The 15191-nt window shown below is 38.1% G+C and overlaps 1 protein-coding gene across 2 annotated transcripts in view; it reads left to right on the top strand.

The window, feature by feature from the left end:
• Window positions 1-15191, top strand: part of ADK (adenosine kinase) — a 272833-nt gene that overhangs the window by 229908 nt on the left and 27734 nt on the right. For both annotated transcript variants that reach the window (XM_058841194.1, XM_058841195.1), the window contains exon 9: window positions 1916-2030. In XM_058841194.1, coding sequence (XP_058697177.1) covers window positions 1916-2030 — 115 coding nt within the window. The remainder of the gene's footprint in view (window positions 1-1915; window positions 2031-15191) is intronic.

Here is a 15191-nt window from a genome sequence, read left to right as displayed (position 1 = left end):
TTCATTGCAGTTTTTAGTTTGTGGATCTCTTAATTACCAAGGCCCGAAGTGGTTCAGAATTGAGGTTAACTTTCGTATGGCAAGGCTTTGGTAAGCCTATGGATTACCAGGCTGGAGGGCTGCATTCTCCACCCATCCTGTATTCAACAGCTTGTGCCACCAGCTGATCCCTGCTGTTCATAAACCTCTTGAAAAAACCATTTCAAAGCAGAAGAGCAACAATTTCAATTTTTTTTCTCTGACATCTTTAAGAGACTCCTTGCCTTCTGAGAATTAGGGGTAATATGGCCCCTGTTATTGTCCTCAGTTCTCTTCTGTGGTAGCAGACATTGCCTTCTAAAAGCTTTATTAGCTGTCTAAGTAGGAGGAAGAAAGAAATAACACAAGTGAGAGTATCACATATGGAAATGAAAAGTATGGGAGAATTTTAAAAAGAGGTGAAGAGACCAATAAATAAAGGGAAACTATCTTCATGTTTGCCAAATGTATTTAAATCAATGGGTTTGGTGACTACCCAAGTTAAGGAAGAAATTAGAGGGAGGCTGAAAGTGTTGCAGAAGAGGTAGGTATTTTCATTTAAAGGGGTGCTGGTAAATATAAAACCCAGGCATATTCTCTGTCTGTAATAGTAGTAGTGTTAAAAAGTAAGTTAGGATTCGTAACAAACAATACACAGAGCAATGCAGAAAGTATTACTATATTTTCATATATTCCAGGCTAGGCCCTTACTATGTTTCACTACAGCTCCTTGTACAAAGAGAAAACTGGGGAAAAAAAATACAGTGTATTTTAACACAGATGTGAACAAAGTGGGACACAGTAAATAGCAAAGGGAATAATTAATCATACATACTCCTTTCCTAATGTTAGAAAAATAAAAGAAAATAATATATATATCAGTTATGGCAACAAATACATTACATTATAGAACTTACTGACTTGAGATAAATCTGAGGACAAAAGTTTCCCATATAGCATTATAAAAAGGTTTGATGCTAATTCAAACAAGAGAAATAACTGTTACAGATCAGCTTGAAAACTAAGTCAATCAGAAATTGAAACGCTTTTCTTTCAGATTGTAGGGCAACTGTGAGAAAAGAAATTATAATATTCTAATGACAAGTGGTGGTGTTAGAGTTTGCTGCATTAATTTAAACATTCCAAACTGTTGGTGTGTAAGACACTGGATGAATGAGAGGTTTGGTTCAGTCTGCCAGGTTCTCTGTTCTTAGCTACATGCACAATGAAATACAACATCCTTTTAAAATGAAGATTTCTGAAACTTTTGCAGGTGAACCTTCCTTTAGAAAATTGGTCATGTTCTGTGCCCCACTGAATATACCTTTTGCCCTTTGCGTCCCTGCATCTCAATTATGCAACCAGCTAGTGGGAGCTGGGCGGCACACCCTCTCAGGGGTACAGTGTACAGTTTGCTTGATGGGACCAGCTGCAGTAGGGAAGTTAGAGAAAGTATTTGTAAGCATGCTGAAGTCAGAGGTATTACAATACTATAAAACCTGGCTAAATTGGATGAAAATCAGGCTCAGAGTTTATCCAACATAATCTCTTACCAATTTTATTTTTAATTTTATGATAGGTACGGTTAGAATCCAGTCAGCAGCAAAGAAACCCACTAATTGCTCATTAAGAAATGCTCTGTAATTCCTTTGTTAGCTTTGCAGTTTTGTAGTGGTTGGAATAGCTGAACTATCATTATCAAGATTAAAAACAATGGTCTCATAGTACTACATAAACTCTTTGGAGAATGAAGTATTCCTCCTTTTAAAAATCCTCCTGTACTGACAGTAAAGTCTATTTTATACCTAGCTGTAAGAAAATAAATCTTTGATCTGCTAATAAAGTTCCCACTACTCCAGTATGCTGTAACAAGAATTTTCTTTCTCTCTCTTAATAGACTGAAGACATTAAAGAGATAGCCCGGAAGACACAAGCCCTGCCGAAGGTGAACACTAAAAGGCAGCGAATTGTAGTCTTTACCCAAGGCAAAGATGACACTATATTGGCTACAGGTATCTTTTTTAAATCTCCATTGTCGCTCACAGTAAATACTCCAGCTAATCAGTTACAAGTTGTGGTTTTTACAATTTTTAAATAGTAGTCAGAGCATTTGCCTTCTGATGTTATTCCATGTCTCTCATCTTCTGTGCTTTTAATTGTTTCAAGAGTCTGAATTTAAGAAGTTATTTATTTCACAAGAATGCCTGAGAATTTAGTTCTGAACATTTTTATAACCTAGATTTAAAATATTGATCCAGTTGGTTTTACTCAGATTTTTATGACTTGAGATTTTATCTGTGTAGCCATCTTTGCTGCAAACAAGAATACACTGTGCCTGCTGAGAACAGCTGTGCAACAGTGTAGTATATTTAAACATTTGCAAAGAGGAGGAAGTGAAATCCAGTACTAAGTGAATTTCCAGGCTTTTTTTGCTTTGAGCAGAAAGTCTCACTTTAGCTTTTCTCAGCCGTCTGCTCTTCAATTCTCAAAAGAGTATGTGGGAAAAAGGTGTTCTAGCAGGGATACAAGTAGTTTCTGCTGTCTAAATTGATGATGTACGACGCACAGATTGAAGCATTATAAACATGACTGCCTATCTTTTGACAGTCTCTTTAATTCTGTCCACCTATGCTTCTAGACTAAATAAAGCTATTAAAAACATGTGCTGTGGCAAGCCATTTTAGTAGTTCATTCCTTCACAAGGTAAGTTATTAGGCTGGCCTGAATTCCTCCTTTGGAAATCAAGTGAAGTAGAGGAAGCTTTGCACCTAAGGGACTGGTGCTTACTCATACGATATTTTCCTCAAAATCAGAATTGGCTTCAGACTGTGGCTTCAGAGCTAGGCACTAAGCAGGTATGTCACTGCTGTAAAGATCATTCCTAGCAGTAGTTTGAATTATTTCTTCAGTAGCTTGCTCCTTCCCCTATTTTGTTAGCTACAAACTGTTATGAAGGAAATAGAAACCAGTCACTGAGAGTTGGATATGTGCATCTCACTGAATGATGATGGAAGTGTTCCTTCCAGAAAGTTACTGCCTAGTGTGAATGGCCCATGCGGAGGCACTCCACTTGAGTGTTGTACACTTGACTGAAAAAAGCAGCATAAAAATGTTTTTATACATGAGCTAGTAATAATGTAGTAAACCTAAATCTTACATGTATCCCTCCTGTACTCTTATTTAATTTTCACTGAGTACTTTTTTTATTCTTCAAACTGGAGTTGTTAACAAATCCATTAATCCCGTCTTTGATATTTTTACAACCGGGAGCTTATTTGAGGACTGACACTTGCTAATCTTAGCTGTTTGTTCACTATGAAATGAACTTAAATTAGAGAATGCACTTTATATGCATGATAAATGTGAGATGGATAGAGACTGTATGCAATGGTGTCAGCTACAAAAGCAAACATGATAAATGTTAAGGCAGTTTTGAGCCGTGGGATAAGCTATTCAGTGCACAAGCATAGCTGAATCTCCTTGCTATGTTGTTATTCATGGCAGCCAAATAAATGTCAATAATAAAAGAGAATTAAAGATTTTCATTTCCCAGAGGCAGTCCTCTAATACAGCTTGATCTTTCATTTCATTTGTAATTCGTTCTTGTGTCAGGATGCAATCATTCGCCAGGCTCTGTGTGTCATGTTAAGTCATTTAATAATGATTAAGAACATAAAAATGTTTGGCCTGTGGGGCAATTCTCGAAAGAGATACCAATTTGTTATTGTTTCCCCCTTTTTCTTTGGTGTGGACCATCTTTTTCCCACCTCCTCACATTAAAATAAGAATGAAAAAAGGAAGATGCGTCCCTTAATTTAGCATATGATGATACCGCAGAATGGCATAGAGTGCTGCTAAGACACTTATTTCAGAACTAACAGGGTCTAGATTTGAAACCTGCAATGGAAAGTATAAAAGTTTCTAAATTATCTTTAGAAGAATTACCACATTTAGGAGTTACCAGTATAAAATTTCTTTTTTTTTTTTTCTAATACATGGGAGTAAGTATGGTTTTTGAAAAAGCAGGCTGTGTTGTTTATCTTGCCCTTGAGGGAACGGTAAAGTCTCCAAGAGCTTGTGCCTAGATTAAAATAGTATTTGCAAAGTCAGCTATGGATTTGGGTATGCTTGTTCATACCTTCTGCTTTATATTTTGTCCAGGTTAACAATAATAAGAACAACATGTTTATTATGTTGAACAACATATTTCTGCAGAGACCTCGACAGATTGCAGAGAGACCTTGACAAATTAGAGAAATGGGCAATCACCAACCATATGAAGCTTAACAAGGGCAAGTGCTGGATTCTGCACCTGGGATGGGGCAGCCCTGGCTGTGTGTACAGACTGGGGAAGGAGAGGCTGGAGAGAAGCGCTGTGGAAAGGGACCTGAAGGTCCTGGCCAATGGCAAGGTGGATATGAGTCAGCAGTGCCCTGGCAACCAGGAGGGCCAGCCCTGTGTGGCTTGGAACAGGCTGTGCTCTGTGAAGAGTCACCTCCAGATGGCCACCCCCATCCTCCTTCCCTTTCCCCCTGCCCCCATCATGGCAGAATGAGCCAGGCTGCAGGAAGGCTGGGAGGACATCTGTAACAGAGCTCTGTTTGCTCTGTCAAAGGCTCTCTTAAGGATGTTCCAAGCCAGGGCAGTCGTGGGGTTGGGTTGCGAGAGGAGGGTGCACCTCTTTGAAGAGTTATGCGTAGGTCAAATGAGGATCAGGTTATGGAAATAATGAGGGAATATACTTGGATGCGGTTCTGGCTGGAAGGAGAGGAAATAAGATGGATAAAAGGGGTTGTTGCAGATTGCCAGGCCATTCATGAAGAGGCACAGAATGATACATACTGAAAATTTGACATGGACTTTCTAGGGCAGGGTAGAGGTGTGTGTGATATGAAGAAGGCCAGATTCAGCTGGTCATTACATGTGGCAACAGTTCTTGATTCCTGAACATTCCAGAGGATGGAAGTATCAACAGGTATTTCAGGAGCAGAGCATAGGGAAGAAAGGCACAGCTTATTACTAAAAGAGAAGATTGACCGAACAGATTGGAAAATATAGTTCTTGAGTATGAGAGAGCTTAGACTGAGACAGCTGAAAAAGCATCTTCCCCAAAAAATCTGGCCTAGCCATACTGCAAAGATTTTTAGTCATCTTGTGAATTGCTTCAATTTATACAACATTTTTTGATGTCAACCAAAAATACTGGTGGCTCACCTCAGACCACAAGCTGTAGGCAGTCAGGTATGGATTGACAGACAGCTTAGAGGTCCATGCAGCTGGAGCAGATCATGGAAACAGTAAGAAGCAAAAACTGCATCAGCATTCTCAATCTAATTTAATTCCCATTTGTCAGTCCACTTTCTTTGGCTGTCGGAATTATTTGTGTTTCCAGAGGAAAAATTTCTGTGTCTTTATCATGGAGTGCATTGGGTCTTTCTGCTGTCCGTTCCTATCTGCTCTATCACAGTATTCCAGCCCCAAGGCCCCTTTTCTCTCCCTTCCTTCCTGTTCTCTGTCATTGCAAGGAAGAGGCAAGCTCAAATTCAAGCTGAGTGTGATCAGTGTGTTTTAGAGGGAAGGAAAAGAATGTTTAGGATTGGCATACAGGAGCTGTGGCAGATGAAGTGTTGACTAAATTAACTGTCACCTTCTAATAGGACTCCACTGAGCACAAGCTCAGACTGTGGTGTGAGGTTTTCCTCTCCATATCATAGAATTGTAGAATGGTTTGTGTTGGAAGGAACCTTTAAAGGTCACCTAGTCCTACCCCCCACAGTGCAAAAGGACATCTTCAACTAGAACAAGTTGCTCAAAGCCCTGTCCAGCCTGACCTTGAACATTTCCAGGGAATATCTGCAACCTCTCTGGCCAGCCAGAGGTGCATTTTTTGATGATGTTGAATTTTATCTTTTTACAGAAAAACTTGGAGGTGTTGGACCTTCTCAGTGACCTTAAGAATGAGCACAGACAAAAACATTGTAATTTTCTCTATCATTGATCCCCAACATAACTGAATTTTGATATAAATCTTTTTGAAAAAACAGCCTGTGAGAGACTCCTGTGACAAAACCTTGCAGCACAGAGGATTATGCTTAGGGAAAGGGACTGGTAACTGAAAATGTGCCCTGTGGACTTGCCCAAAAAAAGTTGATTTGAGGAACAGTATTGGGTTAATTTCTTGTGTGGATGCTCCTCAGCCATCCTGGGAATTCCTTGGCTATCAAGACTCCAATCCCACTACCACAGCTTGTTCCCTGATACCCCTCTTAGCAGGCCTGAGATTCTGGATTTGACTGAGTTTGGAGGTTTGACTAAGCTTATAGGATACATTTCACACTGTTTCTGTAACCACAAGAAATGGGTAAGCAGAGAGAGCAGGGGACGTTAATGAACACGTGCAGTCTCCTGATTTCAGTAGCTGGAGCTTTTAAGAAATGCACCAAAAATCACAAGCTCTGGCAGGAACATATATGTCCTATCTGTATGTGCTCTAATGTTTGTCAGAATCAAATGCTGTGAAAGCTATCCCTTTTACAGAGCTGCTCATAACGGTTTTAAACAAATTACTTTTAGTCAGACACATTTTATGGCTGGTCTTGGCCCAAAGGGAAATCCTCAGAAAGTCTGAGCACAATCAGTTCAACAATGGGAAATGCTTTTATATTGAAATATTTGCATAATTCAAGAACAGCTGAAGCTACAAACTTTAAACTTGGCTTGTTTTATAGCTTTAATAGAGGAAAGAAAAACAATCCAAATTTAAAGAAAATCACTTCAACATTTTTCAAGTTATGAATGATGAAATCTGGCATGTTCAGGGGTGAACATAGAATTTTCCATTCTTTTTTCCCCCTGATGTTTGCAGAACCACCTCTATTTAAGGGCATGTTTATAATAACCTCATTTGCTAGACTGTGGCAGTAAAAATGGAATTTTCTAAGGATTCAAGCATTAATGCCAGCTCAGGTCAGGCTTACTAGCCACTTAAATCTTAATTTTTTGGGACACATTAGTTGAGATATTTCCGGGAATCTATTAGCAGTTTTGGCAAATGTGGTAAAATGTCTTAAAAATTCATGAGTGCACCTACCACATAGTGCATGCAGAAATAGTTTTGTAGATTTCAATGTGTTATCATTGTTGTTTGATCAAGTCCATAAATTAAAGTCAGTACAGTGTAGCCAAGTTAATGTGTCACAATAAAATTGCAAAGTTACCAAATTTTAGAGCCTGCCTGCCAAGCCCTTGTTCTTGAAGAAATAAGTAGGCATTTGCCTCTACATGTTATCTGAAAGAGAAGACTGAGCTGTATGGGTGTTGATGTCACCCAGTACAACTGTTCCTATGGTAATGTATGTGGATATGCTCGAAAATTTAAAGTTTCTGTTTGAATAGAACTAAAACCTGATCTAAATTAAAATAATGGCAAATGATAGGACATTCTGTGACTTATGAAATTCCTTTTACTTTGTAAATATATGTTAGATCGTAAGTATTTTAGGAGATTTTTTTAAAACCCCTTTCTTTAAGAGGGTTTATCACAATTGTGGAAATGAGAGATTTTAAGAGCCATTCCTAGATGGTAATAGCATGGTGGGGTATACTTTTTGAGGGGAATAAAGAGGGCTGATGTTCAAGCATATAGCCCACTCTAAACAGAGGTCAGTTGGTATTCTTTGTCAGGTTGTGCTGCAATCACAGAGCAGCATGTTACCCTGTAAGCCTATCTATAAAACATAGAAGCATTTAATGCTATTGACACTGCTGACATTTCATGGTGGGTCTGTTTGCAGCTCCTCTTCTCTAAGAAGCAAGAAAATATGTTATTTTTATTCCTTGCTTAGAGTTTTCATGCTTGGCCTTCCAGACAGGAAAACCTCGACTAGCCTTTTCTTCATCAAGTAGGCTTCCTATGAATTTATACAAACCCAGAGTAGTGTCTCAAACTCAGGGAAACAGTAGCTGAGTTTTATTACCATGTGCTCTCTTTTTCACACAATTACACACTTGCACTCTTCCCTATCCATTGATATTCACAAATAGAAAGAAAAATTTCAAGAACAAAAGTGGATTTAGAAAAAAAAAGACATTTTAGTCCCCTAATGGTTTAACAAGTGAGCCAGAAAGCCCAAAATAATCAGTTTATTTGTGTCTTAGGAAACCACAGAATCTAAATTAATAATTAACATTTGTTGATAGGGATTAATGAATAGCAAAGCTGGTAATACCTTTTTGTAACTGAGAATATTCATGCTTTTATGCTGCGTGGGAGTGGAAGACTGAGCATTTTATTAGACAGGTGAAACACATTATTAAAACCTAAAATCCCGGATACAGGTATCTTGACTGGACTTAAAAGTGTACTGACTGCTGCACCTCAAAGAGTATGTATACACATACGTCAATATGCACATGTGTGTGTTTCAGTGATTTCATACTGATTTAAGAATGTCTTCTCTGGTCAATGGTGTCAGTACACCAATTTAGCCCAGAAACTGAGAGTGAAGATGGGAAATCCTTTTGTGACGTATAATCACTAGTAGTAAAGAGTATCAAAACTAGCTCCAGTTTCAGGTGCTACAGTGAGTTTACATTCTACAATTCTGAGGAAAAATTACCCCTTTTTGCTGTGGAAGAATGAATCCGTGTTTGTTAAAGGACAATAAATATGGGCATCTACTCCATTCCTTAGAACTAGCCTGTATTTATTGTTCCACAGAAGAATTTTTGGATTTGTTTCTCAGATACAGATACATAGATGTAGGAATTCAGGTTTTATACTGTAATTCTAAAAAGGATTCTTGGAGACATAACTATGAATAGATAAATCCACTGCTTAGGTAGTAGAAATTATATGATATTGGAGTGGCAAAACAGAGTGAAATAGTAGAAGCAGGACTGAGGCAGACCAAAGGTCTGTCTCTAATGTGATGTTTGCAAGTGTACAGCAATGGGAACTTGGAAAAGAGGATAAAACCAGAACAAATCTGGAGTAATAGTTCCATATTACACTCCAGCAAAATGTTGTTCGGGGATTTGTGAACTAGAGATGTTGTCTTTGTGCTTAATAGGCCAGAGTAGGATTTTATTATACATGTCTTGTGATAATGAGTGTCAAAGAGTCTGTGTTATGTGAAGAAATATATCCCCTAATTTGTTTGTATTCAGACACTTAGGAGTGTTCCTGGCTGCCTCCAACTGCTTGTATTGCACGGCCAGTCCTTAATCATTCCATGTATAATGTCTTTTACTTCTGATTTTGAAGAACTCTTGCTTATCTCCCCTGTACTAGTCTTTTTTCCAGACTCCTTGTATTCTGTGTACTTGTCCTGTGTTTGATCCATAGTTCTGACACTCTGAGCCACCCTTCACCGCACCTTTTTGCAGATCAGCTTTGTGAATGGAGGACCAGAATGTTCCATTTGCAAGTTCCTGAGGAATTTACAAAGTGGATTAATTTTGTTGTATTTTTTGTTCTGTATTCCTCTCTTAATAGTTCCTAACAGTTTAGTTGCTTTTCAGACTGCCACTTATGATTGATCTGACATTTTCATAGAATTATCTGTTATAACTTCAATTTTTCTTTATGGTGTGGTAATTTGTGGTTTAGAGCCCATCATTGTGTATTTAAGGCTAAATTGTTTTTCAAATGGGCACCTTCTTTACATTGATTGACAAAGAATTCTATAGCCCATTAATCTTGGACACTTTTGCCATTCTTCACATTCAGCTTTTGTTTTTACTATCCCAAATGAATCTAAATATCTCAGAAGAAGATGGTGCCCGCTGCACTATGGAGCTCCTTTAGAAATGGTGTAAACAGGCAGGAGATCCTACTCCAGAGCAGGTGCACACAGCAGTGAAACTGGACTTGGGGAGGGGAATTCTGGTAAGGTCACCTCTTAAATCACTTGAGGCCTTTCTTGCTTGACTCTGGAGAGCAAAATTGAACAAATTTACAGTAAGATACTCAGTCAGGTGCCATTAAATCCCAAATAAGCATTCTTTTTTTTTCTAAGAAACGAGTCCTTCCCTTTGATATTATTCCTTGTTTAGAGCATCCACACAGAATTAATTTATAATAAATTGCTGGTGTCTGCTGTAATACTTAAAATGGCTTAATTAATGTCTGTAATACTTAAAAACTTGTATCATTTTAGTTGCAACTTGAGTGAACTGTAAGGTATTTGTTCAGAAAATGTTACTCAATACATTGTTATTCTGTTGGCTCAAACCATGAAGCAGCAGAGCTGCCTACCAGAAATCTCAAGAAGGGAGAATGGTAGTAGTTGAATCTTGTGGTTACCAAAGCAGGGCCAGAGCATGCAGCATTTGCCTTTGCCATGGGAGGAGACAAGGATGAGGCTCCATGTCTGCAAACTGGCTGAAGCTGCTGTGGAGCCTCACTTGGAGGCATAAAACATGGTGCTTTGTTTTGAATTTCCATCTAGCAACAAAGACTCTAGTTCCAAAGTTGGAATAGAAGTAGCTTCAACATTGGTTGATACTTCTGGAGAATATGTCTGCAAAGCAAAGAGCAAAGAATACAGGGACAGAGCCACAGAAGGTAAACTAACTCCATTATCTCATATGTTGAAAACCACCAGTTTTATTCTAGAACTCAATTAAAAGGAAGGTGAAACAGCAGAACCAGTAATTGGGAAGCACTGGAACAGCCTTCCAAATTTAAACTGTGCTTTTCACTTACACATGTAATTGATGCAACTTTGTCAAGGTTATCCCTGTTTTCTGAAAATGATACCGACCTACCTACCCACCCATCTCCATGTACACCAAACAGGGAATTCTGGTGACTTTCAGTTTTTCAGCAACTGTTTCTACATCTACAATGTTATGTCAGTCTAAATATATCTTTTTGAGTTTTTGAAAAAAACTGAAGAAAATCCAAAGCTATAGTATTCTGTTTCATAGAAAATAATAATCCTAGATACTTTTAATTAAATTTGTGCTTTAAGTTGAAAGTTCACTGTTGTCCTTTTCTGTGCATTCATTTGCTGTTCCTGCAGTATTCAGTATTGGACACTAGCCATTTTTCCTTAAAAACATATGCTTTAATGAGTTGAAATCTGAAACCTATGCTTTAAAGGTTTACAGTGCATACACTTCTCACCTCCCCACATTTAAGGTTGAATCATCCTAACAGGATGTCTGTTTTATGAAATTAGTCCAATAGTATTTTTTTACCAATAATTTTTGAGAAGTAGATTTTGTCCATATCCTAATTTGGTATGATTATTTTTTTTCATTGTAAGAAATTAAATGTATGGCTTGTTCAGCAGGTTTCATAATAGATCAATAATTTGTTGGCTTAACTTTTTTTTTCCTGTGGAGATGTGGGAAGATCAATGTCTGTGGTGCCCTAGGTCAGGATCAATAGTTTTAATAAAACTTCCTCTTTTTGTTGTTTTGGGGTTGTTGGGTTTTTTTGTTTTGCCTTTGTACCTTTGTATGGTTTTGCTTTTATTTATGAGCTTTTCCTTTAGTTTCAGACCATTAATGGTTTTCAGATAATGTCACACTGCCCAAGGTCAAGGCCAGTTTGAACTAAAAACTCTACTTATCAATGTTTAAATCTATTGGATGGGCTTACATATGTTAGAAGACATAAGAGTTAGAATCACAGCTTTCCAGGGCCCAAAGTTAAAACAAAACAAAATCTCAGCCTTTGGGGAGGATGACACATTCAGGCCTTTTTTGTGTTTCCTTAAATAAATAACAGTTGTCTTATTTATGGATCTCATACTGGCATTAACAACATGGGTAACTACTGTGGCCTTGACTGCTCCTCAATTAAAGATGCTAAATGCTCCATATGGACCTTTATAATGGTATATTGCTCGTTCCTCAAAACCAGTTTAAATAAGATAGCATCTCTTGTTTATTCCTGAAATTTTGTATGGGAAGAGGCAAATTATCCATGTATGTTATCAGCTGGAGTGCTTGAGAGATTGCAGTGTTGTTGTCTCTGAGGCTCAACCCTGTGTCTTTTGAAATCAATGAAAAGATCTCATTAACTTCATTGGCTATTGATTATGGTCATGGAGAACTTAAAACATTCATGAATATTAATGGGTTATACTGATCCATGTGTCTTTTTGTGTGTTGTACCTTGTCTGGAATCTGTGATTCAGTTTTTGTAGTCTACCTAGAGGTTGTAGAAAAAGCAAACTTTATGTAAGCTGAAAGGTTTGATAACACATTTTCCCTGGAGATGTCTTTGTTGTGTGGTAGAAGTGAGGGGCACAAAGAACTGCACCCTTTGACCACTGGCACCTAGGCAGATTATCTTCTGTTAGAGATATTTTTTTTCCATTATTCTGGCAGTGTTAGCCTGTTTTTTACTAGACAGCAGTTCATTTCATAACAAATCATCACAGAGGAGTTTGTACAGCAGAATCTGTACTCAGAAGGTGCCCTACAGACTCTGGTAGCCCCATCAGCTTTAATTTAGAGATTTTATTTCCCATCTTGTGATTACAGTTGAATGAACATTGTAGAAACGTTTAAATTGTAGCTATCCATGTCATGCTTTTGCCATAAATGATGGAACTTATGTTTTCAAGCCTCTAATCTTTACCTGCTCAAATAGCCTCTATAGAATAATTGCACAGAATGGAAGGAGAGTAAAATGTGGGTATGTATGGTGTCCCTGGATGAAAATTAACTGCAGGAACTGGCCCTTTGATTAGAAGTTTCTCTGCTGCAGCATCCAATTTCAGACAATGAAAGTTGTGGGAAATAGATGGCTAAATGGAAGACAAATCCTTAGCTCCAGGAGGGACAGAGCAGAGATCTTGGCTACTGGAAAAAGCAGACAAAGGGGAGGTTTGAATGGGTCCTGCATTGCCTGACTTCGGGGACTTGGAATTTATTTTGTGTAAGATGACAAAACATATAGAATGAGCATTGATGACATGTGGGAGGTTAATTGGAGTGCTTTGAAATGGTTAATTGTCTAAAAGTGGAACTGTGAGATTTTATGATCACTTTGGCTCAGTGATTTCCACAGCAGATTTTAGATATAATGTAAAATGAAAATTATTTAAATGCCATATGTGAAAAGTAGGCTGTGCATGTCAGTCTGATACCAATGACCTGGCCTTGACACACCTGAGACTGTGGAGTGGCAGTTAAGATATAAACCTCTGGATGCCAAAACTAATATTTATGTAGTTACGTAGTTGATCCCATTTGAATGAAGGTAGGCTCTGTCTTATTTTCACCATAACTGTTTTCTTTGTTATGAATAATAAAGACAGTAAAGGAAGCAGACCTGGCATAGAGTATATACAGACAGAAGATTTAGTGAATAGGGTAAACATGGACTGGTTTTATATTGTTATGTTTTGGCTATACCTTCTCAGTGATATAATACTAATGTTTGTTCAAACAGAATGCAAAGTAGTCTGACACCAGATTTAAAGTTTGGGAGGCTGCATACACTGATTTTGTTTGCTGTAGTTCTCTACCCTGTGCCCCCCACTGCCCTCCTAATCCGTAGTGATTCTTCTGCCTGCCCCAGTGATTAGCAGTCAAAACTAAATAAGAGAGGAGTCTATGGAACCAAATATTTATGTCCCTTGTAATGTGACACTGTGATATTGTACTGTGAACCTGAAAAGATGCCAGGCCATGCGTTGTGTCTAATAGCAATTGATCAAAAATGGAACTGCAGAACCCTACTCCAATTGTTTGCCTTATAAATTTGATAATAAGTGCATTTCCTGATAGAATATAACAGTGCAGTAAACTGTGTGTGCCCTCTCTTCCCTCCGCACCTGTCCAGTTGCAGAATGCTGTTTGTACAGTGCATTGTCGTCGCTGACAACTGAATAAGAATTTTTAGGAGCAGTTGGCTATCAAGTGATGGCAAATTTAAAGGTTATGCAAATTGTGCCAGTACAGCCCAGCTTGTTTCAGACCTCTTTTCTCTATTATCATATCAATTGAGTCAGCTCATAGTAGACAAAGCAAGGTTATGGGAACCACCTAGAGCATCATGCACCATTAAACATCAATGCAGCACACATGAACATCTGCAACAGCGATCTTATTAACAGAGGGTATAACGGAAGGCAATAAACAGCTTTCTTAGTCACCTAATTGTAAAAAAATTAATAACGTAATACTTGCATTATTTATCAACAGCAATTTGGTCAAAAATTACACAATTGCAGTGGATTAGATTACAATACCTATTGTCTGCTGTAAATTGCTACAAAAATATGAAAATCCTTTTGTAAGCAGTAAAGCACTTTAGTTAGTAGAATGCTAAAAATGCAGTTTTAATTTCTGGCACATCATGAAATATAAGTATCTGCTTTTTACACTGACGTTTTTATATTTGGCTAAAACCGAGTATTATAAAAGAACCTAAGAATTGTTTTTGATTTCCTGTTTCTCTAGATAGCTTGAACATTTCAAAAATTAAGGCACAGTTGTTTTGTTGTGAAAAGTAACATACAGAAAACATAAAACAGCCTTGTGTGTGTGCAGTCAAAACAGATGTTTGGAGGGACAAAGTAAAGCACATTAGATGCCTGTACTGGATGTGTGTCGTGTGTTGGCTTCTGGAGGAGACACTGCACTGCTTTAGAAGATGAGAGCAGGTGAAGTTGTGATCTCAAATAGCTGAGGGAAATGTATAGAAAAATTAAAGTATGTTGGAAGTTGATAACAAAGAGAAAGGAGGTTTGGCTCTTTAAGGCCAAGCCAAACTCTAGGAATTGGTTAGGCTTGAAGCACAGCCTTTGCTGCAGTCAGGTACAGTGGTGGGAGGGACAGCGCTACTGGACTCTGGGTGTACAGGGAGCCAGAGCCCTGCTCAGAAAGCTTACAGCTACAGGAGGAGAGCAGCACTCTTCCTGTTTTATCCTGAATGTGCAAATGCACAGGTATTTAAGAATTAAAACATAAAGGAAATAAGAGACTGGATGAATAAATCAATACAGGCTCAAAGGTTGTATTTGACAAGTGCATTCAGCAGAAAATCCCACTCCAAACATCAGTCTGCTCCCAAGCAGCTTTGTTCCTTCCTGGCACTGTCTGCTCCCGACTGTTGCCACTGAGTAACAGCGACCAGATCAGATTTGTATTTGTGTAGAAGAAGAATGAAACCTTCTAAGTTTGTGTTAGCATAAAAATCCAAATTG

The sequence above is a fragment of the Poecile atricapillus genome, chromosome 6 (genome assembly GCF_030490865.1).
Source record: "Poecile atricapillus isolate bPoeAtr1 chromosome 6, bPoeAtr1.hap1, whole genome shotgun sequence".
Taxonomy (NCBI): Eukaryota; Metazoa; Chordata; class Aves; order Passeriformes; family Paridae; genus Poecile; species Poecile atricapillus.
Note: the sequence above shows the minus strand (reverse complement) of the source record. Positions and strands in the feature narration are given on the sequence as shown.